Below are 27257 nucleotides of genomic sequence, written 5' to 3' on the forward strand. Positions count from 1 at the left end.
TGGATTGGCATGGATTGAATATGGTAAGGTTGACTGCAAAGTTGGAATTTTTCTTTGTTTTTATTTTATTTTGGTTCTATGATTCTATCTATTTGAAATTTTGAATGGACGGGAATTATTACTAAATTTATTGCCTTACCCTCCCACAAATCATTTCATAAATAAATAAGCCAAAAGAATTTATACTCCTGCAGGAATATATTGTCCATTTGCTCCTTCAGGTAAAGCCAAATTAGGAGTAATTTTCAGATTCTAAATTTTGGAATGTAATATCGACAGACTAACATTTAGATCCCACACTCCATGCACCTGAAAAGAACAGTATCTCAAGAATGAATAGAGACTACCTTTTTTTCCCTTTTTTTTATTTTTTTTTTGAGGTGAGATATAAGTATTAGATAACTTAAAATTCAAGTTTATTTATAAAAATATTAATCCGTTGATTCTCAGGTAGTCCCAAAATACTAGATTCAAAAAGACCTCCAAAATAGGTTTTGTGCTGAATAATACCGAACAATACCACATCTAGCGGTTGAAAATTAATTTTTTTTAAATTTTTAATTTAATTCTTTTAACTGAAATTTTGAATATATAATTAATTTTTAATTTCACAACAAAAAAATTAATAAAAAATATTTTAAATGAAATAAACTATCTAAACTAGTCTTAAAAGTGTTAAGGGTATTTTGATCAATTATTTATTGAAAATAAAAGTTCTATAATTTCTATTGGTTGTGACTAATGGAAAAGAATCTACGCTTTAAATTTTAGGTAAAACACAATTTTAACTAAAATACAAAATTAATTTTGAATAGTTAAACGCGGTATGATTTCAATTTCAATCAGAACTGTAGAAAGGGTGCTTGTGCACTCTTCCATCGTTTACATAAGGGAAGACTTTCCCTAGCATATTGGGTGTCATGTCTACACTGTATTTATGGGTGACATTTACTCCCTAAAGCAAAGTTGATGGGGGAGAAATGGTCAGATCAGACAACCCGAGAGGTGATCCAACCCAAGTGTGGGTTTGGCCCAGATAATTGGCTAGATCAATCGGGTCTCAGTATAATTGACCTCGAACCCACTCCAGTCGAGTCCGGGTTTGGGTCCAACCTATACCTTTTAGAGATAGGAAAAGTCAAAGTTGATATCAACTCTATTTTATATATATATATATATATATATTAGAGAGTAATGATCGAGGTAAACCCTCATACATATGGGCTGCATAGAACCCTTTTCAATCACCGTTAAAACTTATTACACATCTCGATGATTTATAAGGTACCAAATCATCCCGTAAAGGAATAGAAACGAACCAATTGAAATGATAAATGGGGTGCTGCGTCACCAGTAAAGAAATAGAAAATAACCGATTGACATATGGTAAAAAAAAAAAGAGAAAAATATGTGCGGTTCTCTCTCTGCAACTAAGTAAAAAGCCAACTTTCTTCCCCGAAACTGAGCTTTTGTGTATGTTCACCATTATTGCATCTATGTTTCTCAATCTAAAAGCCCCCAAACCCTAACTTTTAGCTCGGCAAAATAAAAGTTGGGTCGTGAAGGAGAGAGCGATGAAAAGTGTGAGATTAGAGACAGAAACTTGAAACAATTTTTTACACATTCAAACCTTTATTCACTTGGTTTCACAATAAAACTCAATTCTTTTTCATCGAAACACACTGCTTGATATACACAGAAATACCCCAACATTCTCTGTATTTTTATGCGCCTGCAAATGCATATCCCTATCATTCATTCTCTCACATTCATTTTACACTTAGTCAGAAACCCGAAAATTTGCCGGAAAATTGAGAAATCAGCTGAAGATGTCCATCATCTTCTCATTCTCAAGGAGCCTGAACCTCTTAAAAAACTGGCCCTGACTTTCTCTCTCCACTTATCTGCAACACCTTTTCATCTTCTAACTCCACCTTCACCTCCTCTTTCTTGAGTCAAGGGAGATCAGCCTTGAACACATGGACATTGGCAGTCTCTTTGCAAAAGCAGAGGTTGCAGAATCACTGGAATTGAGAACAGAAGAGGAAATGGTGTGTCTTAAAGGGAGAAATGAAAAAACCATCAAACGGCTCCCATATTTGCATGGTTCTTTGACAGAGAAAATTGGTTTTCACTGGTTTTTTATGGAGAGAGATATATTCTTTTCACTATCTATTGATGCTACTGGTGGGAAAACCGAGCGATCTAACTGCTAAGTACCTGGTTAGATCGGAATCGACCGGTTAGTTAGATCGGAATCGATCAATTCCGATTTTAAGTAGTTTTGGTGATAGGTTAGTATTTAAAATAAAAAATAAAAAAAATGTCTATAAATTCTCGAAAATAAAGAATTTTATTTACAATCTATTTTTTAATATTCTTTATATTATGGTAAAAATTAAAAATTGTTTTGGTCATTAATACTCACTTTTCTATTTTCCCATTTTTCTTAAAAAGTTTTAAAAATATCCCTAGGTACAGAACAATTTATTAAAATTCATTGTTTTTATTAATTTCCAACTTCAATTGCATGTGTTTTCTTTTAATCATTCTTTATATGCTTTTCATATTTCAATATATTTTTTTTGTATTTTTTTTTTTTTTTTTTTTCAACACTTTTTTTACCGCTTAGGACTTGCCCGGTTAGAATGATTAAATCAGCCGGTTTATCGATTAAGCCGGTTAAACCGCTTTCTGAGTCTATGTCCGGTTAACTGTTCCACATCGATTTTTCCAAACTCTGATTGCTGCAACTAATGAAACGGAAATAGAGACGATGGGTTTTAATGAGAGGGAGAGGGAATGTGAAGATTAGAGATGAACGGGGGTAGAATTTTCTAGAAAAATATTCACATCTACATAGTTTCCCTCTAATTGATGTGCTGAAAGGAGCGGGGTAGTGCATCCATCGTCCATTCACAAAAATGACAACAAATTTTTCCCATTTATTTTTTTTACCATTTCAATCGGTTGGTTTATCTGTCTTTTCTGGGTGACTCAGCACCCCATTTACGACTCAGCACCCCATATATCATTGAGATATGTACGAAATTTAACGGTGATTGAAAGGGGTCATATGTAGCCCATATATGTGAGGGTCTCAAAGGATTATTATATGTACGGTGCGGTTTGTATAGAGCCGAGGCTCGAAACAATTAAATTAGAGGCTACCTTCAATTAGTGTTGAAAAATATGGTTTTAATATTGAAAAGTTTTGTGATAGCTTTAAATTAAATTTTTATCTGTAATTATAAAATTTAAAATTTAAAAAATGATGCAAATTGAGCAGATCTATAAAAACTTGAAAATCTTGTAAATTGATAGTTCAAAAATGCATTATAAGATGCACTATTTCCAAAACTTGAAATTCATTTTTTTCTCATTTGCATGCATCTTGATGTCAAGATGATCAATTTGATGGTATTTTGGAATCAAAACAACCTCTTCTACTTAAAGTTTTGAGATAGGCTCTAATTTAATTGTTTAGAGCTTAGGCTCTATATAAACTTTTACCTTTAATATATATATATATATATATATATATATATATAAACCGCATTTCTAACTGTCCATAGGTGTAAAGCATCCATCTTAAAGATAGATGCAAATAGGTGATCCATCTAAATATAATTGTAACTAACAGTCCAAATGTTTTCTTAATATAATTAGTATTTCTTGTTTTCAAAATGATTATTATTTTTCATATTCATGATCTCCATGTTAAAGATTATATATACTCTAACAATTAAAATCAAATTATATTTAAAAAAATATATTTATTGTCAAGCCTGTATTTCTACAATATATGGATCGGCTGCATGCTAACAGTCCAAATCTGCTTAGGGAGTCTAATGGATATGCTCTTCGATTATTCTCATTCTATTCCTACATTCTTTTGGGGGAAATTTATCAAATTATCTAGAAAAGATGTATTGTTCAATATTTTACACATTTACGCTGACTCCAACTCATGATCATGTATTTTTTATGTGTATTTTAAAAATAAATTAAACAATATAAAAAAAATATTAAATAATTTACTTCCTTATCGCATGAGTTTGCGTGTTTGTTAGGTGCCTTCTTTGCATTTGGAGTAGAAGAACCAAAAGGTTTATTTTGTATAGGAGATAATGTGCATAGCCATTCCATTTCCCACGCGGATGGCGTGTCACGGGGATCCTTGTCAGATTTTTGGATGGTTGATTTGGATTGAGTACGAATTGATGATCTTCAAAAAGATTAATAAATTAATAAAATAATATTAAAATATTAAAAAATTATATGAAAAGCTTCCTATATTTCGTCTACAATATAGAAGATATGTATTCCTCATCTTGCCGTTCAATTTAGATCAAGTGAACCATTGACCGTTTGATCGAGATCGAACGTCTTAGAGTATTTTGTTTTTTTGTTTTTTATTACAAATTTTATGAATATGAAATTTGGTACACATGATCTTCTCAATGGGCTGCACCTAAAAAATGTATTGATAAAATATTATAACTAAAATACCCCTTGAAATTTTTAAAGTTAGTCATTTTATTTAATGAAAATATTTTTATATATGTATTTTTATACGTGCGAGTTTAAGAAAAGGAGTGGACACCCAAAATTTGGCGTCAAAATATTTTGTAGAAAAAAATTAAAAATAAAATAGTGTAAAGACATGACATTGTGATTGGGATTATCTCTTCCAAGCCATAAAGAACAAGGAGAAATATATATGTTTTATGTAGTAGGAAAAACATAAAAAGGTTACCCAAAATATATATATATATATATATATATATATATATATATATATGGGCTGTTTTGGAGATCTAGGTCGAACTCATATGTTCCCGGAACCGATTTGGTCCTCAGAGTAATTTTTGTTCAGATCAATAATCCAAATAAAAAGTCATCTAAGTTTAAAACCCAAAAAAATGTGGTACCCTGTGGGAAATGGAGCTCATTGTCAAACACACCGTTAAAAGTCATTAGACACCGCATCAAATTTGCAGCTAACACATCATTAAAGTCACCTGAGAGAGATGGCTGCCGAAATTGCAATTCCAATTGTCAACCACACCTTAAAAAACCCAAGAGAGAGAGAGATATGAGCTCTAATTGGCAAGCACAGCCTTAGAGAAAGAGAGCTCTCCTCATAGGAATCGGGCTTGGGTCAAGACAGTAAAGGTTGGGTTTTCATAGCACAATGTTTTAAGTGAAAGAAAGACCTATGTGATATTTTACCGGAGAATACTTATTTTTTCTTTTTTTTTTTTCAACCCCTTTCTTTTGACAAAAGATCATACATGTGGACTTTATTATAATAAGATAAATTTTAAGATAAAATCAGCATAACAATAAAACTAAGATCTTAACAACTTGATGTCATTAAAACAATTATGCACTATGTTTGAGAATAAAAGATAAGATTGCAAGAAACAAAAGGAAGAGTGCCGGAGATTACTTCAACCGGGCTTATTACACTCCATACCGAGTCACCTCGGTCCGATGATGAAGGATCAACGGTATAGCTTCAATCTCGAACCGAGAAAGCAAATTTCGGCCAAGCCACACCAATGGAATATAAACCCATTTGATCACAAACTTAAACCCTAGGTGAATTCTCTTAGCAACCTAGTTTGAGAGAGATGAATTCTCTTTTTGCTAAACCCTAAAACCCTTAGCCATAAATCTATAACCTAAACCCTTAGGGTGCGTGCCAGATATGAGAGAGAAAGATGAGAATTAGATACAAGATATAACGTGTAGAGATTTTTAGGTAGAGACAATCCTTTTTTATAGGCTTTGAATAAGATTAGGGTTTCTTAGGGCTTTCCTTAGCTTGTCTCTTCTTGTGAGATTGAGAATAGACTGTCGATCAAGGGTGACTTGTAGAATGAGAGATCTGAGTCATCACTTCCATAGATGGGTTATCAACATTAACGAACGTGCATCAACCGTTATCCCCTTTCTTAAACCATTTTCCCATCAATATATTTAAATAAAATAAATATCATGTATTCTATAAAATTGCATGATCCATGTCACATATTTCATAAGGATATGTCAAATAATATCAAGAAGAAAAATACTATCAAATATAAATAAGATAAGATCCATATCAATTCAAATTGACTATATCTCTTTAAAACAAACTTGCTATAAAATGGATAAGCCATGGTCAATATATCCCGTCCAAGTTGTGACCACATGCCACAAATCAAACTAACCTTATCTTAAAAGCAAACAAGAAAATCCAAAGAGGGTGAGGCGTGCCACCCTTTTGTGGCACATGTAGGCCCCCACCCACATGCCACATGGTGAGCCCATGTGCACTATAGGCCCCATGAAAAAATATTATTTTTAAAATTAAATAAAATAATTTAAAATATATATTTGAATTTTTATAACTTTGTAAAAACAATAACTGTATTTTTATAAGTCCAAAAATCACAAATAAAATATTAAGAAATTCCTAAAATTCAAATAATAAAACTAAAATCATTTCAATAATAAAATTAACACAATTAAATTAATATAATGGAAAAATGATCCATATGGTTTTAGGAATCCAATATGTAATAACGGGATACTTCACCATCAACTGTGGACTACAAACCACACTAGCTTTATCGAACCGACCCAGTGTTTCCTATGACCCACAACCCAAGCAAGGGCTCATTAGCGAGTCACCAAAGTCAGGTCGATGAATCAAGGGGTTGCTATCCCAGTCTGTGGATTATAGGTCCTCCCCTAGAGAAGAGTCAAGGTCACCACGATCTGATGCGACCACAGCTCTATGGCGCATAGGGGTATCTCTCGCACATGCATACGCTTCACCCAAATGTGGATATCTGGTTTTTCCGAACGATCTATCAATATGCATGCCGTGTGATGGAACATGGATAAAATTTTGGCCCCCGTCTTAATAGGCCACCATCATATACAAGGGTCACACAGTCCCTCGGCTCACTCATCCGAGCATATTCTTCGACCTCATTAAACCCATAAACCCTCATCGGTTTGTTTTTCATACCCAAGTAACATGGGTTTTTTCCAACCGACTGGCTTAGATTGTTAAGCACATATCGGTATCAGCAAACCATCGTTTGCTTAGTATGGTCCACGAGGGACCACACTCCCACTGAGTTCATGTTCCACTATATTATTTTATTTTACAAGCACTCATAAAACTTTAAAGGGCACATAAACCCAACATCAAGTTCCATTCCTATGTAATCTTGTCAAAAAAAAAAAAGGAAAAAGAAGAAAGGAAGAAAGAGGAGAACCTCATTGCCCTCACCTAGCGGACGTAGGGTGCATAAACTGCAGCAGTAGGTCTGAGATTTCAAAACCAATAGGGCCATACAATGACATTGATAAATTCATAAATATTACATGCATGCCTTTTGATCGTCAACTACTAACAAAAAGCTGATACAAAATTAATCAACAAAATATTTTGTTCCACACACACTACTAAACCTAGGTATGAGGCCTTCGTTTTCGCCCTCGAGTGGTGTGGTCTCATTGCTCAAGCTGTTCAAGCTCTTTCTTCAGATCCTTCTTGTTCACCTACGGATTGTCGACCACCAATAAAAAAATGATGATCCAAAGTCTTGAAAGAGTTTAAATCAAGATATTATAAAATAAAGGAAAGAATGAAAAACAATGGATCACACCTTTCCCATATGATTCCTCTTGAAGGCATCGAAGACAAATAATTTTGTGGGAATCTGGAAGAATTGAAAGCAACACAAGAAGTTAGGAAAGTGCAAAGGGGAAAAAGTACAAGAGGAAACCATAGCCAAATAACCAAGAGAAGTTTCAAGCCTCTCTCGCTCTCTCTCCTGTGCTTCGATGCCTATTACGAAATCGCATTTTCCGCATCCCTCTCACACATACACACACAAAGCAAATATGCATGCGTGCACACACGCACCAGGAACAGAGAGTTGAAATCATGGATGGATGGCCCAGATTGACAGCACGCTTCGGCATCAGCAAGATCTGGACCACCCATCCACCCACTATCCACTTTTTCATGCTAGCACACACTTGACGAAATAAACCCAACTCCAAAATATAAAAGAAAGCATGCACAAACCTTGTAGGGTGCAAGCTTATCTTTAGCCCAGGCCTGAAGCTCTTCAAGGGTCATGGCCGGTCTTGATTCTTGCTTGGCTCTTTCCCTTGCACTAGCTTCAGGCACTATTACTGCACAAACAACTTGACCATAATCTTCATCCGATAAACCCAACACCGAGCACTCGGCCACATCTGGGTGCTGAAAACAACCAAGTTTTCAATGGAATCAAACTATCGATAATAATCTATCGGCATCAATCTTTAACATGAACATGCAGTTATTCAAAATCACAAGAGAGAAGAAATTGTCATCTTTTGACATGATCTTGAAATTATCCAGTGATTGTTACATCTTAAAATGATAGCCAAATATCGCAAACTCAATTTTGGCTTGAATCATTTTTCTAGAAGAATGTCAGTTTTTCCGTGATCAAGATCTCTAAATAATCTATGAGTAAACAGGTAGCAGGATAATACTATTCGACGATACACAATTCGATAAACCATCAGAAAGTACTTGCCTCTAATAATACTGCTTCAATGTCCAATGCTGAGAGTTTATACCCACCAACTTTCATGATGTCAGCATTAGTGCCTGCCAGTTATTAGACACTCTTTGTAAATCAGTCAAATAGCCCCAAAAAAAGAAAAAAGAAAAAAGAAAAAAGAAAAAAGAAGAGAAGCTCAAAGGAGCACAGAAGAAGTAGGGGCTATAGAAACTAATTAACAGCACAATGAAACCAATTAAATCATGAGGAGCTGAAGAAGTACTGATAATTACTTATCGAAAGAAAAAAAAGTATTCATTACTAGTATGGACTTTTCGACTGACTATTATGTTATGCAAAACTGTGGAAGAAAAAGACAATGCATTACATAGTCGATGCAATTTCGACATTGCTACTACTTTAAAAGTTTGGATGTGTTTTCTGTGAATTCAATTAAATTGCCCAAGACCGAATAAAATGTTAATCACTCATTCTCACAAACGCTTACTTGGTTGGATGGATACCTCATACATAAGTATCCCTCCAAATCAAGTCAAATTTTGTATTACTTGCATGAGATTCACCTTAATGATAATCTTAACCTCAAAAATCAACAAAACCATGAGGATATTGCACTTGTGCAATAAAAAATTTATGAAACAGAAACATTTAAAGTGCAGTAATGTCAAAAAGATCAGTAAACAAGTTGTGGCATTCTGGAGCCATATCAACAGCAAAAATAATAAAAATTGGAAAGAGAGGGTCACTTGCGTCCTGAAATTATATAATATCCATCTTCATCCATAGTAACTGTGTCTCCTGTTCTGAAGAAGCCATCATCCATAAATGCTTCCTTTGTGATCTGAAACAAAGATCAGATGTAACCAACGTTATGAACTCTGAATAGTTATATGCAGCTTAGTATTTTCTGCATGCTACTAATATAATGCTTGCATATTTCTTCTCATTTGACCTTAGTATTTTCTGCTTGCTACTAATATTACTTGCATATTTCTTTTTCATTTGACAAGATTTTGACAATTTCATGTGATATTCCAATCTAAAGAAGCCTCCAGTTTTCGCTATTGAAAATAATTGGAAAGTGTTGAAACCATTCCTTCCTGGTCAGTCAGTCGGAATTCAATGCTTTCAAGGTAGCTGATTAAAAATAGGAAGAAAGAGAAAGAAATTGATAAAATACTTTTACATTGTCACTTCTAGCTGAGAATTATAAGATTTTTCACCACCAGAAAGAAGCACTTTCACTGGAATTTAATCTAGTCTGCCACTTTACCGGACTGGGCTGTAGCCAGTATTTATTTTTTCGATAATATGTGACTCCGTTATATGTAAATCTAATATTCAAATAGCAAAAACCCTCTCAATATTGAATCTATTGGGATGGATTGCAGTATTCCCGTTAAATGGAGAAAATAAACAGCTTATTATGTATCATTATTGTTTTGAGAAGCATAGAGAAACATTGTAATAGAAATAATCGAAATAAGATGCAAGAAACCCAACAATAAGCAACAGTATAGACAAAGGGCAATAGCACTAACCTTGGGTTGCTTCCAGTATTCCTTGAAAAGTGATGCACATTTAATCGCAAGCTCACCATCACTGCTGTCACTATCTTCATCGACTATAATTTTTGCCTTCAAATAATTGGAAAGGAGATTCTCATTATCAGTGTTGGTGATACATGATGCTTCCTTCCATACCAGCTAAGTGTTCACATGCGAAATCTTAGTGCAACTGGAATTTAATTAAACAAAAAGAAAACAAGAGTAAAAAGTGGATAAAAAAATTAAATTATTGACAAACATTAAAGAAGTACATTACAAAAGAAGAGAGAATAACCTAAATCCAACAATGAAGGAGGAGAAATGACCAAAGTGCAGCATGTAGTTGAAACTCCTAAATTCTAAATTAGCAAGCTCAAACTCAATCAGCAGTTAGAAGGTATTAGAGAAGGATAATAAATGCAACTGAAGAAACGAAAGAGAATTCCAGAAAGTGTATCCACCACTGCTTCCTCATGATACATCAAAATCAATTATAAATATAGGCATTGGATAGACGTTATAACAGAAGACATAATGCCAATAGTGAACATAAAAGAGTAAACAAGCTACCAGAAACCTAAGAGTCGAATGATTACACTCGAAACAAAGGCAATGTATAGAGCCACAATACTTAACAGCTAAAAAGAGTCATGGGTAGTAACCATCTTAGATCAAATAGAGTAACATTTATATATGAAAGATATTCATATGCCTAATCCATAATAATCAAATCACACGACTCTATGGCCATGGGGAAGGTTCCCAATAAATGCCATATGCACCTTATAATGCAGTGTGGGATCACGACAAATCAACATGGATGGTAAATTAAAGTACAAGAATTTAATTTCAAAATAACAGAGCAAACTTCAATGAATTCCAGAGCTTAACTGCACTCACTGAATTCAGGAATGGTCAAAAGTCGTAATACAATCCCAACATGATATCTAAAATTTTCAACCAAATTCATAGGATGAGAAATTTCTGCAAACTTAGAAGATCAATAAATTGAATAGCGATGTATTCCTCAAAAATAGGTAACATTGCCTGGAAAGTACTTCAATGGCTTTTCAAACAAAGAACAACACACACAACCTATTGAACACAAATTTTCTAATGCTTTTTAATCAGCATGTTATACTGCCCAATTTGTTCCTTAATGAAGTTGAATCAAGTGACTATAGAAGCCAAATTTTAATGTCGCGCTTGTTAAGACTTTGAGCTAACCTGAACTCCTGGAAGCGGTAGACCAACAGTGCCAGCTTTTCGAACACCTTTCAAAGGGTTTGATAGAGCCACACCAAACTGTACACAATCATAGAAACAGAAACTAAGTTAGAATGCTTAATACAATGTAAATAAAAGAAATAAAATGATAAGCTAAATAAAAGATCAATGTAAATTTTAACCATTTTATTCTACTATTTTTTGAAATGTCCACAGAAAATAAATGCCAAACATCAATTTGACTCGCCTCAGTCATTCCATAACGGTCCAAAAGCCAATGACCAGTTATGCTTTCCCACTGTTTCATCAAAGGATAAGGAAGTGCAGCTGAACCGCACATCTGAGAAGAACATTAGATGGAATGTTAAAGCACACAGCCCCACAGGTGGACCACTTAGTTACAAAACCACACATCTGAGAAGAACATTTGGATGACATGCAAAATTTATAGAGATTTACCATGAGTCGTAACTGGCGTGCAGCATATGAAGAAGCAGCTTGTGTTTCAGGGTCCATTGCTTCATATCCTTGTAGTAATCTAGTATACATGGTTGGAACCTAATCAAAGAATTTCAATCTAATAGTCATTACATAAATCCATTAAATAATTGAACACAAAAACAGTTATCAAATGTTAAAAGAATCACAAAATGCACCAGAGCATTATTTCTGCTGGTGAAGACAAGAGATGCTTTTGATTTTTCCTTGCAAAGAAGCAAAATAGAAATCTAGTGCGGGTTGTACATAAAGAGAATGCTGCTTTTAATTAACAAAGAAAGATTGCTTCTATAGATCACGCATGATACCATTAGAACAACATCCAAGTGCATCAAGACGAGAGGAAGAGTAATCTCCTTGTATATGTAGTTATGTACGCACATTTCCATTGATTACAAACTCACAGGGTCCAACTCAGACTTGGCCAACCGGACCAGCAGCCTGCGGGTTCCGGAGGGCTCCCAACTTGCTGGGAAACCTAGCATTCACTGAAGTGCTTGGGCAGTTTTCTGTCAGACTCAGGTGAGTCCAACAGAACTCGCCAAGTATGACATTTTTTCAGAAATAAAAGTGGTGGAATCCAACCACCCTTTCTTGTAATTTCTTCACAACCCAAGCTTCAAAGACCATGAAAAAATTTATCATGAGAGGTATTTATGCCACTAGCACCGACTATTGGCTTCCCTCAATATTTGTACGAACCAACAAGGAAACTGATCTATTACGAGCAATCTTCTTGTTAACAAGCTACTCATTGGGGATACTTGAATCTTAGTTTCTGTAAAGAAAACAATCAGTTTTTCATTTTCAGTAATTCATTATCAGCAGAGTAAAAGGTAGTTCCTTCTAATACTTCAATAACATCCTTATCAACTTACTTCAATACCCTATGAAATATAATAGGACTAGACTTACTTCAATACCCTATGAAATATAATAGGACTAGTACCACATACATACACAATTATAGGCATAATTGCTAAGAAATCAAGTAGACCACATAAATAGCTCACAAACATGACTTACTCCCGTAAACACTGTGATGGTGCCACCAATAACTGCATTTCCATCTTTTGGATATGACTCACGCAATTTGTGCCAGATCCCTCTTACGCTAAACTTTGGCAAGAAGTCAACCTTTGAAGGTTGAAATAAAAAAATAAAATGTTATACACAATTTCTACAATATAAAATCCACAAAGTATCTAAAAGCTTGCCACGACAGAATAAAATGTACAGGTAACCAACAAAGCTTTCATGAAACAAACAACTAAATAAAGAGAAGAAAGACTCACCACAGCACCAACATAAAGTGGGGTGATTAGAGCTGTGAAAAAACCATGAATATGTATAGTGGAGAGTTAAGGATGTGTTGATCAAATAAATTTAAAATCAGCATTGCAGAATCAGTTTCCAATTCACATTAAAGGACATATGTATTATTGTCAAAAGCATGGGATGGATATGGTGCAGCGGAAGACAGTGCAAGAACTGATCAGTAGATGAGCATTCCCATGCCTCTGTCAAGACTTTAACCTGCAATTTACACATCAATTTGACAAGAAATTAAAATCCCTGATTATGAAGAGAAGTATGAAAAGCTGAAGAACCTGAGGTTGAGAAGGCAACCATACAGATTGTGAACTGATACAGTCACTTTGGGAATGTACATGTCAATAGAAATTTTTTTCTATAAATGTAATTCCCATGAAGGAAATAATTCCAACTACTATAGTAATATATCTCGAAAGATTTAATTGGCAACGATGTCCATAGAAATGCAAATTTTAGATTTTATGACATGTGAAATATAATGCGTCATTCTGTAAATTGCATAACTCATTCCATATTCTCCGTCATTCATCATTACATTGGCAACAACCTACATTGAGAAGAAAACTTGACATGTGCAATCCAATAGTTCTATTTTTTTATTTTCTTTTCCCTTACAAGGAATTCATCACCATTTCTCCTTAAAACATTCCACAAACCCAAGGAAAACAAAACATGTTATGCCCAAAATGCAATAAATGTTGGTGGGATAAAAAAGCAATAATAAATCCCTTATAAAATCAAAGAAACGTTGCAGACACTAAATCATATGCCCAAAACATTCAATTCATTTGTTACCAGCCATACAAAGAGAAATCTTTTGTATATATGGCTGCTAGTCATAACATGTCCAACCCTAATTTTGATAATATAGCTATGAATCTTATGTCCCCAAATACTGCTTTCTCGTCACTTACTGATGTGTTATTTGTTCCTAATATTTCCGATAAAATTTTTTGTTCAAATTATATTTAAATGAACCTCATGATTTTGTACTATGGGTGTAATATCCCCATATTTCAAAAGATTAATGCAAATGACAGACAGGTTACTTCATATGCACCAAAGACCTTTGTCATTTATATTCTCATGATACAATATTCCAGTCTATACATCTCATTATTTAACTATTTTGGTTTTGTACATGAACTAATGTGCTGGAGCACAATGCTTCTGAGATAACTCTTATTTCAACATGATTTTCATTAGATTCAAATACGTCAAGTAGACATTATCCATATCCCATCCCTTTAGCAACTCTTAACTGCAGTTATATTTCAAAATAAATGATTCATGCAGATTGTTCGTTTTCACCCATTGTTCCTTTTCTAAATTCAAATTAGAAAGACCTATTTCTTATATCTACTAATCTCTTGTACAACAAGGGGGTCAGTAAATTGATGCTTCTCTTCCTTGGAAGCAATGCAATTTGCTTCTCTCCTAATATCTAGAACGACCCAAAATATCCATTATCATGTTCAACACTTCAAATAAATACTATCATGTCGGGTTCTTTAAGTTATATTATATATAAAAGTTCACATTCTGTCTAAGAAATAGGAGAATGTCATTTAAACCTTTTTAAGTGACTAAGATGCCTCATAGTTCATAGATTAATCTTACCACGAAAAAAGATATCTATAAAAAGTTCTACATTAAACTGATTAAATTACCCCATAGGTAAAAAGAAAGTGAATGTTATGCATCTTTTCAAGGTCAAATGAAAGAATTTTAAATTCTTTTCAGACATATAAAAAATAGGGTGGCTTTCAAATTTATAAGAATTTCTGTATAACTAAAATCTCACTATATCTCATATCGATATCTTCTTCACTTTTGTATCTTCTCCTACATTGTTTCCACATTTTCTACAGATTTTCCACAGTTTTCTAGTTTGCATGGAGCGAACATGCTGAAAAGTAGTTATGAACTCCAATAGATCAACAGAAACTATACATCAAATTCTATACATGTCGTGTAGAAGCAATTGATGATGTCCAAGACAACGAAAAAAACATTCACCGTTTTTTTTTATGACAAATATGCAATCGTTCTGCTAAAAGCAAGGTAAAGGTTCAAGACTCCACTCAAAATATATGATGATGGTATTGATTGGATGATACCTGTGCTGCGATGCTGTTATGTGTGTGAACAGCACCTTTAGGCTTGCTTGTTGTGCCACTAGTGTAGACAATCAATGCAGGATCATTTCCTGCATAAGCATTACAAATAGTCCTTACCTTCTCAAAAAATGTGCACCACAAAGACAAAGATGGCTCCTAAAAAAATGCAGCTTACCTTCTGCAGTTTTTGATACTTTCATGAGGTCAAACATGGCAGAAAGGATATCTGCTTCCACATCTCCATATACTTCATGCACCCCGTTAGCCAGAGGAGTACTAGGAACAGTAGGGATCTGAGAATATTTTGCACCACACTTAGAGGCAACAATCTCCATTATCTCTCTGTGTTCTTCGGTGCTTAGAAGCACAGAAACCTCCTATATATCAAAATATTTGTAGATGTTATCAGGGCCAGTCTTCAAAAGCTAAGTTCAATGAGCTAGTTGATAAATAAATAATATATTTTAAGTAATATGTAGAATTTTTTATGTTTGCACTTAGAAGTAGGATAACACATCAGCACTTAGAAGTAGGACCACACATCTCCAATCATCAGTTTCCGCATGCACATGCCTCTGTCCATATCAAATCATGTAATGAACAAATTTTGTGTGAACCATGAAAGCATTAGTGTCAAATTCATTTGAAAAATTAAATGGAAAATCATATTCTTCCCCCCCCCCCACCTCTTCTACCAGCACTGCCATTTCAGCCACAAAGAAAGGATCAATCATAATTGATTCATGAAAGTATCAACATCATGAGAACAATTCTTGAGACCTAGATCCAAATCCAAAGGACTAATGAGCATCGCTTCAAACACAAAACATATTATAAGTACGATCTTTGATGGACTTCCAAAATTTTTTTTTTTGAGAAAAACGGACTTCCAAAATATCCCCCTGGATTTCTGTGTGGAAATGGTAAATCTATTTCTGGAGACCCTGTCCTCTCTAAATTTGATTAAACAGTGTTCAAAACCAGATACAACTAATGTCCAGATATAATGCATGCATATTCAGTAGAGAAATAAAATTCAGCTTAATAGTTAAATCATATGGCGCATTCTCAAACATGGCAAATAAACAAGAAGACTGCTAGCGAATCAAACAAGAGAGACTAATATATCTTTCTTGTCCACTTCTATGATGCTTCCACTAATTAATATTATCAAATGCACAGTAGAAATAGAAATACAAGAAGAATGTAGTACAAACCGAATCATTTAAGACGTGGAAGAGTTCAGCCTCTGGATAGTTGACTGCAAGGGGAATCACAACTCCGCCGCCAAACCAAGTTGCCAATACACCAGCAACAAATTCAGCAGATGGTTTCGCCAAGATTCCCACCCGAGCTCCACCAAGACTCCACTTTCCTCCAACAACTCCTTCAGATTGGAATGACTTGGTTGTTGCTGCCTCCAGTTCCTAAATGAATTCTCACAGTGATAATTAGATTCACTTCATGCATAACAAAAGACCAATTTTTTTTTTTTTTTTTTGTGAATGCTAACTGTTAGTTGTATGACTGTTACTCTGAAAGGGTATGTGAACCATAAGGCAAAGTGTATTATAATCTGATGGATTATAAAATAACAATAGTCTATTTGGTCTTCACCTTCCACTGAAATGGTGGACAATGATGAAGAGTGCAAAAAACCACCAGAAGGCGGTATGAGCCCAATGGTTGGTCCCACTCCTTCTAAATCCATTTTTCATGGACAGTGATGACCACATGGACTGTGTTACCTCCATAGTCCACTGGACTATACTAGTGTCCTCTCCTTACATTCATTCATAAAGAAAACAATTACAAGGGGTAGTTGTCAAAGCATAAGAATAAGTACATTTTTAAAGGAAATAACTATAGGGATTTGTCTCCAAAAAAACCATTTATCTTTTGTACACGGAGTTGTCAAATTGGATGGCTTGGGGGTGAGTCACGGAGTTCAAAAATTTTTTTTTTGAACTTTGTAAGTCTTGCGACCACCCATTTTAGAATTTAAGGAACAAGGATGATTGTGACATCCATGTACAAAACTCTGATGACTAATCAAAAGATAAGAAAACAAGAAACTTTGAGGGCAACACTTAGTAATATTCCAAAATCAGGATGAAAATTTAGCTGATATAGACAATAATCTTGAGCAATCTCTCTACAAAATCTGAGCATCCAAAGCCAGAATTGCTCACCTGTAACATCTGCCAAGTCGCTGAGATTAGTTGACCATAACTGTGAGTTTTCATATCAAATCTCAAAGCAGCCCTGTCATGTTCTGCAGTTGCCTGCTTGGCAATTGCTTTGACCACCTCCATGGAAGCAAGAGGGGATGGTGCTTACTTGTCTAAATTTAAACAAACAACGGCACGGATTTCTTATTTCAGTCTAATCAAATCACTTAAATATCAGCTATCAGATATCAGATTTACAACATTTCTTAACCCAGTACAAGAAATTACTGAATACTTTACGTTCAAGTTCATTTTTTGAGACGTGCATTGTATTTTAATTTTAATTTTTTTCTATATATTGTACTATACTCAAATTAAGCAACCATACTTCTCAGCATTGCATACCTCCAAAAATACAAAAAAATAATTAATAAATAAAATAACAAAAATTCCCTTACACCCCTGTAAGGTGGTATTTTTGTTATTTTGTTTCTTACCAATAACTTTTTGCATTTTTTCTATTCCAGGTGTGTGATGATGAAAAGTATGGATCCTCAAATTTGAACATAATCTGATATACATAATAAATCAAATTAAAATGTAATATGCGCTCTCAAAGTAAGATTTGATGGAAAAATATAAAATGTAAAATATAAAATACTATTTTACATTTCAATATTAAAAAAATAGGAATTTTTGCAAATTAGATTTGATGATTGTGATCCTCCACTAATAGTAACCAAAACGACTGGGCAACTAACCTATAAGTTAGTCGATTAGCTAATTCGGGATATCTCTACATACAAAGAGCACATGAATTTTTGTTTTTGGAGGAATGATTGCTAACTAAAGGGTGTGGTTTGTTTTAGATGTCAACTTTAAACAATCTAAAGCACCTCCAATTGATTTAAAATCTGAAATTGTTTCCATAAAATTTTTCAGATAGTTTATCTCTCAAAACTTTTCAGGTACTTTTTCTCTCAATAAAATTTAATTTAATTTCTCTTTCTAAAATTTTAAAATGCTCTCTCTAAAATTAAAATTTGAGATAGTTTCTCTCTAATAATTTTGAGATAGTTTCTCTCTCTAAAACTTTTGGGTAGTTTTTGTCTCTAAAAAAGTTTAGGTACTTTCTCTATCTAAAATTGATTATAGTTACTTTTTTTAAAATTTTAATATATTTTTTCTCTCTAAAATTTAAAATTTGAGATAATTTCTCTCTCTAAAATTTTGAAGTAGTTTCTATTTTAAAAATTTGATATAGTTTATCTCTCTAAAATTTTAATATACTTAGTTTATCTCTCTAAAATTTTAATATAATTTAGTTTATCTCCCTAAAATTTTAATATACTTTCTCTTTCTAGAATTTAAAATTTTGATATAGTTTATCTCTCTAAAAAGTTTGAGATGATTTCTCTCTAAAAATTTTAGGTACTTTATCTATCTAAAATTTGATATAGTTTCTCTCTCTAAAATTTTAAGATATTTCTCTCTTTAAAAATTTTCTGGATGTTTTTCTTTCTAAAATTTATTATAATTTAACTATCTCTTTCTAAAAGTTCTTTTATAATTTTTCTTTCTAAAATTTTAAGGATGCCTCTCTCTTTCTAAAAGTTAAAATTTCAGATAGTTTTTCCTTCTAAATTGTTTGAGATAGTTTATCCTTATAAAACATTTTAGAGATAGGAAGCAACAAAAAACTAAAGGCATCCTTTAATTGCAATCATAGGATCAATCAAAAGCAAACAAATACAGCCTGGTGCCTTGAACCAAAGTGGGTGCCCCCGAGCCCTAGCCCAAGGGCAGAATTCGCCAGTGCCTAGCACCTTGAGCCAAGGTGGTAGGACTTCAGCCTCCCACACACACATAACAAAGAACCCCTTAAAGAAGGGAAAACCTCTCTAAAAACAAATATTTGATATATATAAATATGTTTTTGAGTTCATTCATATTCTCACAAAATCAAAGGAAAGATTAATTGATTGTGAGATTTAAAGAGGTGTTAAAAGGAGGTGGTTTTGCAAGCAAAGCATGCCAATTCGAGCCAACTTTGATTAGGTTTTCAATTCGATTTTGGATTTGTCTTTGTTGATATTCTTCATGATTTTTTTTTTTCTTGTTCACGATTAGTTTTTTGTTTTGTGTGTGTGTATGTTTTTTTTTTTTTTTCAAGTTTGGATATGGGTTTATTGGCCTTTTTCAAGTTTGTGCAAGTTTCAAACTTCTAGATTTCTAGTAATTAAGCTTCAACTGCTATGTATAAAAAAACAAATGCAAACAAAACCATTGTTACATACTTACCCCAAAAAAAAAAACTAAAACCATGGTTACATAGACACAGATACAAATATCTGTGGCTATGAATATCGTCGGTGTCTACTACATCGGATTAAAAGCGGACACAGTTAGACACGTTTCATAAAATCATTTTTATCAACAAAATATTATATTACTATATAAATAAAATAATTCCTATGTTATTTTATATGGGATGTGGTTGAGAAAGGTTGTAGAACTCATGACATTTGTGTGTACCATCTGAAATAGAACATTGTCTTAGGACGGCTGACATTTTTTAAATAATTTTAACCAATCAAGTGTCGGTTGAAGTGTCTACACGTGACACCAGCTTTAGGCCGGAGTGTCAGATTTTTACTGACTTTTAGGATATAGACACATGTCAACGACACTACATATAACACAACATTTAAAAAACTAAAAAAAAGAAGATGTTCATAATTAGGGGGTTTGATATCAAACTCAGAGCCCTAGAGACTCCACAGCCCGAATGCACCCTGTTTGGAGTGCCTCATTCATGAGGTGCTGCCTAGACGGCCATGACCCCTAGCTAGGGGTGGCGACGGGTCGGGTCGGGCTGGACCCGGACTTGAAAAAACATGATAAGGAACTTGGATCCGATCGGACCCGACCCAAAATTTAAAATATTTATGTATTTAAATATATTTTATATATTGGGACCCCAAAAATATTGCTGGACCTGAACCTGGACCCAGACCCAGAACCCGAATAATGCTCGGGTCCAAGATTTGGACCTGGACCCGACCCTTTGGGTCTAATTTTTGGACCCGTGCCCGGACCCAGATCGGGTCTACCCCTGGGTCCCGGGTCCATTGCCACCCCTATCTCTGGCTGCACAAGCAGCGCTTTCCACTTTTTGAAGCATTAAACTACTTTTGTCCTTTGCTTTTTACATTGTGTTCATCAGTTCTTGGGTTGCCAATTAAGTTTTCTTAAAGCTACTGTAATCAATGGGCTATGGAAGCCATTGTCTATTGAGGTCATAATTCATTAGCTTAGACCTTCCATATAATCCTGTTAATTTCAGAGTTCATACATTTTGATTCAGAAGGCTGTACAATAACTACAATTTCATCCCAACATAATGAAATGATACACAATGAAAGGATATAAATGCGTTACAGCTATAATTTTAACATAAACTACTATGAAAATTTAATTTTTCAGACCTCTTGAACAAAGAATGGAGACACAGTTCATAAAATAAAATAAGTCTACAAGTTCTCAATTGAAACTCAAACCACAAAGTTCAATTTCTAATTAATTATTAACATTAAATAAAGTCCAACTTATTGATTCAGATTACCCAAAAAAAACACAAGGTCTTTAAATAGAATTTCTAAGGTCTTTAAATAGAATTTCTATTTAACTATTTCTACAGGAGAACAAAGACTCTCCAAATTGAAGACCAAAGTAAGCAGAGAATGAAATTCAGGGACAAATTCACAGCCGCCAGTGAATCCCTGAGGAATAGAAAATTGGGATAAAACCCTTCACCACACCCAAATCTAGGCGAATACACATTTTTATGACTACTTTTTGGGTAGTTTACATGAATGGTGAGAGAGATTTCTAAAATTACACTCACTTTTTACTAAGAACTTAAATCATGACAATCTTTTGTGGGGTCTAAGGAATAAAGTGAGTCAGAAACACTCAAATATGGTTCCTATAGAGAGATATTTTTAAAATTACAGTCACTTTTTATTGAGAGAATATTATAATGGTTCCACCCGGTAATAATTCGTGGGGCACATTTTTATGGAATAGAGTGAGAAACACTGATATTTGAGATGAAGTTTTGTGGGCCTAGAGTAACAAAAGCATGTGTACATACAAGCATGTCGGCCTGGATTTAGAAACATTTATGAAATATATGACAAGAAGTTGGTCTAGAGAGAGAGATTAAGGGAGAAACATAACTGTTTTTTCAGGATTTGCATAGCGAGAGAGAATTGCATGGGAGAGGTGGTGGGATCACAAAGAAAAGTTATCAATTAAAAAATATTAAAAATAAAATAGTATCGAGGGTGACATTGTGATTAGGGCCATCTAAACCGTCCATTCAGAATGAAAGGTTGGATAGAGGAAGTATAGAAGTTTTATGCTGCAAGGGAAGCGTAGAAAGCTTTCTCTAGGGAAAGATTTGTATGCTTCCCCCACCGCATAAAAGATATATACTCCCCCTTCCTCTAGCCGTTCAATGTAGATCTAGTGAGCCACTAACTACTTAATCTACATCTGACACTTCATAGTATTTTATTTTTAATTTTTTTCTACTAACTATATGAACATGAAGTTATGAAATTTGGTATATGGCATCACTTCAATGGGGCGCACCTAAATGAAATAGTTAAAAGCTTTTTTAATAAAATAAAATGACTAAAATACCTTTAAAACTTTTAGGGGTATTTTAATCATTTTATTTTATCAGGTATATTGCTTTTATATTTGGGAAAAGTTTATATAGAGCCGAGGCTCTAAACAATCAAATTCGAGCCTACCTCAAAAATTTCACTAGAACATATTGTTTTGATGCTCAAATTCATCATCTCGATATCAAGATGCATGGACATGATAAAAAAATGGATTTCAAGTTTTGGAAATAGTGTAATTTGTAACGCACTTTTGGACCGTCAAATTTCATGATTTTCAACTTTTCATAGATCTCTCGATCTATATTATTTTTGAAGCTTTAAACTCTATAAATAAAAATGAAAATATATTTTAAGGTTATCAAAAATATTTTTGGTATTGAAACAATATTTCTCGACACTATTTGAAGGTAGGCTCTATTTTGATTGTTTAGAGCCTAGGCTCTATACAAATCGCACCCTTTATATTTTTATATTTATAGGTGCCGGTTCAAGAGAGACGGGACACCCAAATTTTGGCGTCAATATTTTTTGGATAAAAAATATTAAAAATAAAATTGTATAGAGGGTGACATTGTGATTAAGGCATCTAAGACGCCTTTTCAGAATGAACTGGTTGGATAGGGGGGAGTATAGAAGTTTTGTGTGGTGGGGGAAGCTTAGAAAGCTCGCTCAAAACCATAAAGTATTGTGATTTGATTGAATTCATTATATGTGGGCCTATGTACCAAAATAATTCATATTTTTGAGAAGACCCAGCAAATCTCAAAGAAGGAATAAAACTCTTCTTGAATTCTATTAATTTCACTTAGAAATGAGTGTTTGCAAACTTGGCCGATCCAACTCGGAACCAGTGATTCAAACCGCAACCGGAAACTAGCCGATCCTATTTTGGTGGTTCGGCCAGATATTTTTAAAAAATTCAAAAGAATATATAAAATATCATAAATAAGGAATTTGATTGTAATGTATTTTTTATTATTTTTTTATCATTTTGGCAAAGATTAGAAAGTATTTTGGCATTGAATACTTATTTTTACATTTTTGCCATCTTTTCTAGAAAATTTAAAACATACTCTTAGGCACAAATCGATTTTTTTAAATTTATTTTTTTCACTATTTTTCAACTTCATTTACATGTGCTCAGTTTAATCATGCTTTAAATATAATTTTCATTTTCTAAAATCCTTTTGAAATTTTTAAAAAATTTTTGTAAACACTTTTTAGACCGGCCGAGACCTGCCCCGGTTAGGATAGTTGAACCGGTCCGTTTATCGGTTACTCGTACCTAGCCCTTGGCCTGTTTTTGAGGCCAGTTCAATTTCTTAAACATTGGTCATTTAATAATATTGTTTCATATAGTTGAAACATCAAACCAAAATAAATTTCTCAAATTGAATTTAAATATTACAAGTGCTCAAAAAATGTTACAGCCAAGATTTTGCAAATTTATTCCCAAGAATTACCCATATTCTATCTTCTATTTTTATGAAATTCCCATGAAATAAGCAAGAATCACATAGAAGCCAAAATTTGCAAACTTTCCAACCAATTCAGTAAAAATCCAAAGCAAAAATTCGGTTTAACGGAATATTTTTGAAACAAAATCAAAACATTTTTTTTGAATGGTAATGAATATTTCGCATTAATATGAGTTAGGAAAAGAAAAAATTAAATCTTTAGAGGATATAAACTTCTCAAAGCAAACTGAAGAAAAAATTTACAGGTCTGGATCACAAAGCAATCAAAATGAATGACCAAAAGTGATATGATAAAATCAAATTGTCGGGGGAAAAAACCGCCCAGCATGAATTTAAGCAAAAATATGGAGTCTCAGCTCCCAAAATTTTGCTGAAATGCTAAAATGCAGCCATAAGTCACTGCAAAATGAGGCAGCACAATCAAATTCTTACTGAAACAAAGAAATCAAATTCCTAAATGAAGAAATATCCTCAAAACATCAGCACAAAAGTTTAAGCTTTTCATCGGTGCGCCGGTAGCTGAGGCAAGTTACTTAGTGAATCCAGGATAGAGTATTTTTGTGTTAAAAATAAAAAAGAATAGAAAAAATTTCAAAGAACATAAAAAAGATGTAGTAAAAGTAAATTGAACCTAAAACAACTTTAAAAAGTAAGAAAAAATAAATTAAAAACAAAACTGGGAAAGTCCTATAGGATAATTTCTCTTTATCTTTAGGCAAAAATGGACGGTCGAGAAAATTTATTGTAATATACACTATTTTTTGAATTTAAAATCGTAAGTTCTTTCACGAACATAATGTTCAATACTTGAATCGCAATTTCCCCGGAGTTTTGACTTATTTTGATAATAGTGCAGTCCTATCAAACTTCCTTACAAAAAGTCCTTTCGATCCAGATTAAAACCCTAGTTTTTCTCCGCTTAATCGAGACAAAAACCATTTTCCTTACAAAAATCCTTTTGATCCAGATCAAAACCCTAGTTTTTCTCTGTTTGATCGAGACAAAAATAATAACCCTAACAATAAAAAGGAGAAAAAGAAAAGGAAGAAGAGCTTACAGTGGGAGAGGACGTGCTCTGTTGCAGAAAGACCCCGACAACCGCCTGCTCCACAAACGCTAACCTCTCACTACTTGTAATACTCGCCATGGCAATGGGCCCAAAGTGATTAATCATAGGTTGTCTCTTGATCAACATTTCTCTGGTCACAGGTAAAACTGTAGCCATGAAGTCAACACAATGTGGGATCAATGGTGGACCCTTTGCTATACGGTGCCAACACAGTAAGGTGAAGCCAGTAGCTTTTTCAACATTCGCAAATTTGAACGCAGAGAAACCGCCATTTTAGCACCCGTGCCACAGTGAAATTAGGCTCGGTAAAAGTTCAGAAACTTCACTCCATGAAAATAATTATGAAAAGGTAAGGTATTTAATGATACTATTTACCTTTTGAAACAAGGAGGTAACAATTAAAGGCACATTTAATTGTTGTGTAAATATTCCTTTTAGATGAAATATATACATTTGTAAATACCTTGTTTGTGCAAACTTTCTTTTCTCCATGTTTGTTGAGACGATTGAAAAGCAATGTGGAATGAATTTCATATGTTTGTTAACTTGATTTAAATATGTTTTATAAATGCATATTTAAATAGTTATATATTTTTAAAAATATAAATATACTTCATAAATATGTTTAAGAAAAAATATACAATGAAGCCATTTATCTTTGGTATAAAGTGGTCACAATTAATCTTGAGAATTGGATGTGAAATTAGGTTGCCACATTTATTTCATTGACCAAACTCAAACTTCAAAAGAAATTTTTTCAAACTTTGTGACACACCTAAGCTTTCAGATTTCACATCAAGCGGTTATATATAATTGTGATCACCTTGTATAAAAGGTAATGATCTCATTGTATACATTCCCATATGCTAAATACATACATATGTTATTTAATATAACTAAAAAAATGTAGTAATATTTATTTAAGGGTGTGGCTGGTATAGAGGCAAGGCTCTAAACAATCAAATTAAAGCCCACCTTCCAATAGTGTCAAGAAATATGATTTCAAAACTAAAAATCTTTGTGAAAGCCTTAAAATATATTTTCATATTTAATTATAAAATTTAAAGCTTAAAAAATAGTGTAGATCGAGCATATTTATGAAAACTTGATTTCATTGTGAAAATCGATGGTCCAAAAATGCGTTACAAGATACACTATTTCCAAAACTTCAAATCCATTTTTTTTTCTCATGTCCATACATCTTTATGTTGAGATGATCAATTTGAGGATATTTGAGCATCAAAACAACCTCTTCCAGTGAATGTTTTGAAGTAGGCTCTAATTTGATTGTTTAGAGCCTTAGCTCTATATAAACTTTTTCCTTCATTTTAATATAAGGTTGTATACAATGAGACCATTTACCTTTGAAATAGGGAGGTCACAATTACTTACAACCATCCGATGTAAAATCTGATAATTTGGGTGTGTCACAAAGTTTGACAATTTTTTTTTTTTTACTTTGAATTTGGTCAATGAAATAAATGCAGCCACCCAATTTCACATCCAATGGTCAAGATTTATTGTGATCACCTTATACCAAAGGTAAATGGTCTCATTATATCCTTTCCCCTTGAATATTATTGAAATATTATATTTTAAATATTATTTATTTATTAAATATAAAATATTATGTAAATATATATACATGCATTACTTAATGGACCCGGTTTCTATGTAGTCAAGCCCGCTTATGTAGAAATGTGAGCCTATTTATAAATCTATTTTTGAGATGGATTTTTGGACTTAATCTTTTGGCAAGAAAGATCTTAAGTCCTAAAAATAGGACATCTTACCGTATATTATTTGGACGGTCTATTTTTAGGACAATGATGAAAACTCAAAGATGAAAAAACTCAAAGGACAAGTGCATCTCAAAAACTCAAAGGACAATGATGAAAACTCCTCTAGTTGATCGTACCAACCTATGACTATCAAAAGAAAAAAAAATTCAAGTTCTAAAATAATGTATCTTATAACATATTATTTGGACTCCCAATTTCTCACATTTTAAAATCTTCGGCTCAATCTTCACAATTTTTAGAGCTTTAAATTTCATTACTAGAAGCTAAAATAGATTGCCGCAGGCATTTCAAAACCGAAACTGCATCTTCAAGTAGGGTTGAAGCTGCATTTCACTTTTAATTTTGTTAGGACCTTATAAACTGAACCCTTTTTTAAAATTATTTTTGCAAGTTGAATCCCCTTCTTCATGATCTGTTTTCTTAAGGATGGACATTTAATGCTCATTGGATGCATTCTTTCTTGGCACATTAAATATTTTTCTTTCATAAAATGTTTATGGGAGTCTTATTTTTAGTATTAGTAGGTCACATTCAACCTTGTCAATTGGATGTGAAATTATTGGGTGACGATGTGCAATTTATGGGTTCAAAGTCATAATCATCGTCAAAGCATTTTCCCAACGAATTTATAGGCTAAAAGTTCTAACATAAAAAGTTTCAAATTTTGTGACACACTTCAATCTTTTAGATTTCACATTTGATAAATATAATTTTCTTGTACTAAA

The 27257-nt window shown here is 33.3% G+C and overlaps 1 protein-coding gene across 3 annotated transcripts; it reads right to left on the reverse strand.

The window, feature by feature from the left end:
- Positions 1 to 7337: 7337 nt before the first annotated feature.
- Positions 7338 to 24799, reverse strand: LOC18426668 (malonate--CoA ligase). Of its 3 annotated transcripts, none has more exons than XR_016055555.1 (17): positions 24719 to 24799; positions 17508 to 17659; positions 16533 to 16742; positions 15491 to 15692; positions 15316 to 15404; positions 13323 to 13396; positions 13156 to 13204; positions 12887 to 12997; positions 11822 to 11920; positions 11610 to 11702; positions 11363 to 11440; positions 10130 to 10325; positions 9339 to 9429; positions 8601 to 8674; positions 8099 to 8278; positions 7674 to 7727; positions 7338 to 7566 (listed from the first exon to the last, which is right to left on the reverse strand). XR_016055555.1 is itself a non-coding variant. In XM_088866705.1 (17 exons), exons 2-17 carry the CDS (start codon positions 17628 to 17630, stop codon positions 7519 to 7521), a joined length of 1671 nt encoding a protein of 556 aa, XP_088722831.1. In that variant the 5' UTR covers positions 17631 to 17659; positions 24719 to 24799; the 3' UTR covers positions 7338 to 7518. The 3 variants fall into 3 exon arrangements, 2 of the variants coding, with proteins under 2 accessions (XP_088722831.1, XP_088722830.1); XM_088866705.1 differs by having other exon boundaries at positions 10130 to 10225; XM_088866704.1 differs by having other exon boundaries at positions 10130 to 10294.
- Between the last annotated feature and the right edge of the window lie 2458 nt (positions 24800 to 27257).

Source organism: Amborella trichopoda, chromosome 5 (assembly GCF_054954075.1).
Source record: "Amborella trichopoda isolate Santa Cruz 75 chromosome 5, AtrichopodaSantaCruz75HAP2 v2.0, whole genome shotgun sequence".
Taxonomy (NCBI): Eukaryota; Viridiplantae; Streptophyta; class Magnoliopsida; order Amborellales; family Amborellaceae; genus Amborella; species Amborella trichopoda.

What these genes read in the sequence shown, in the direction of transcription:
- LOC18426668 (XM_088866704.1), bottom strand. Translation starts at nt 17,630, where the DNA reads ATGGAGGTGGTCAAAGCAATTGCCAAGCAGGCAACTGCAGAACATGAC. An exon ending in TTGAAGCAGTATTATTAGAG is followed by an intron (nt 8,279 to 8,600) that starts GCAAGTACTTTC and finishes GGTTGTTTTCAG; the next exon opens with CACCCAGATGTGGCCGAGTG. An exon ending in AGAGGAATCATATGGGAAAG is followed by an intron (nt 7,567 to 7,673) that starts GTGTGATCCATT and finishes GACAATCCGTAG; the next exon opens with GTGAACAAGAAGGATCTGAA.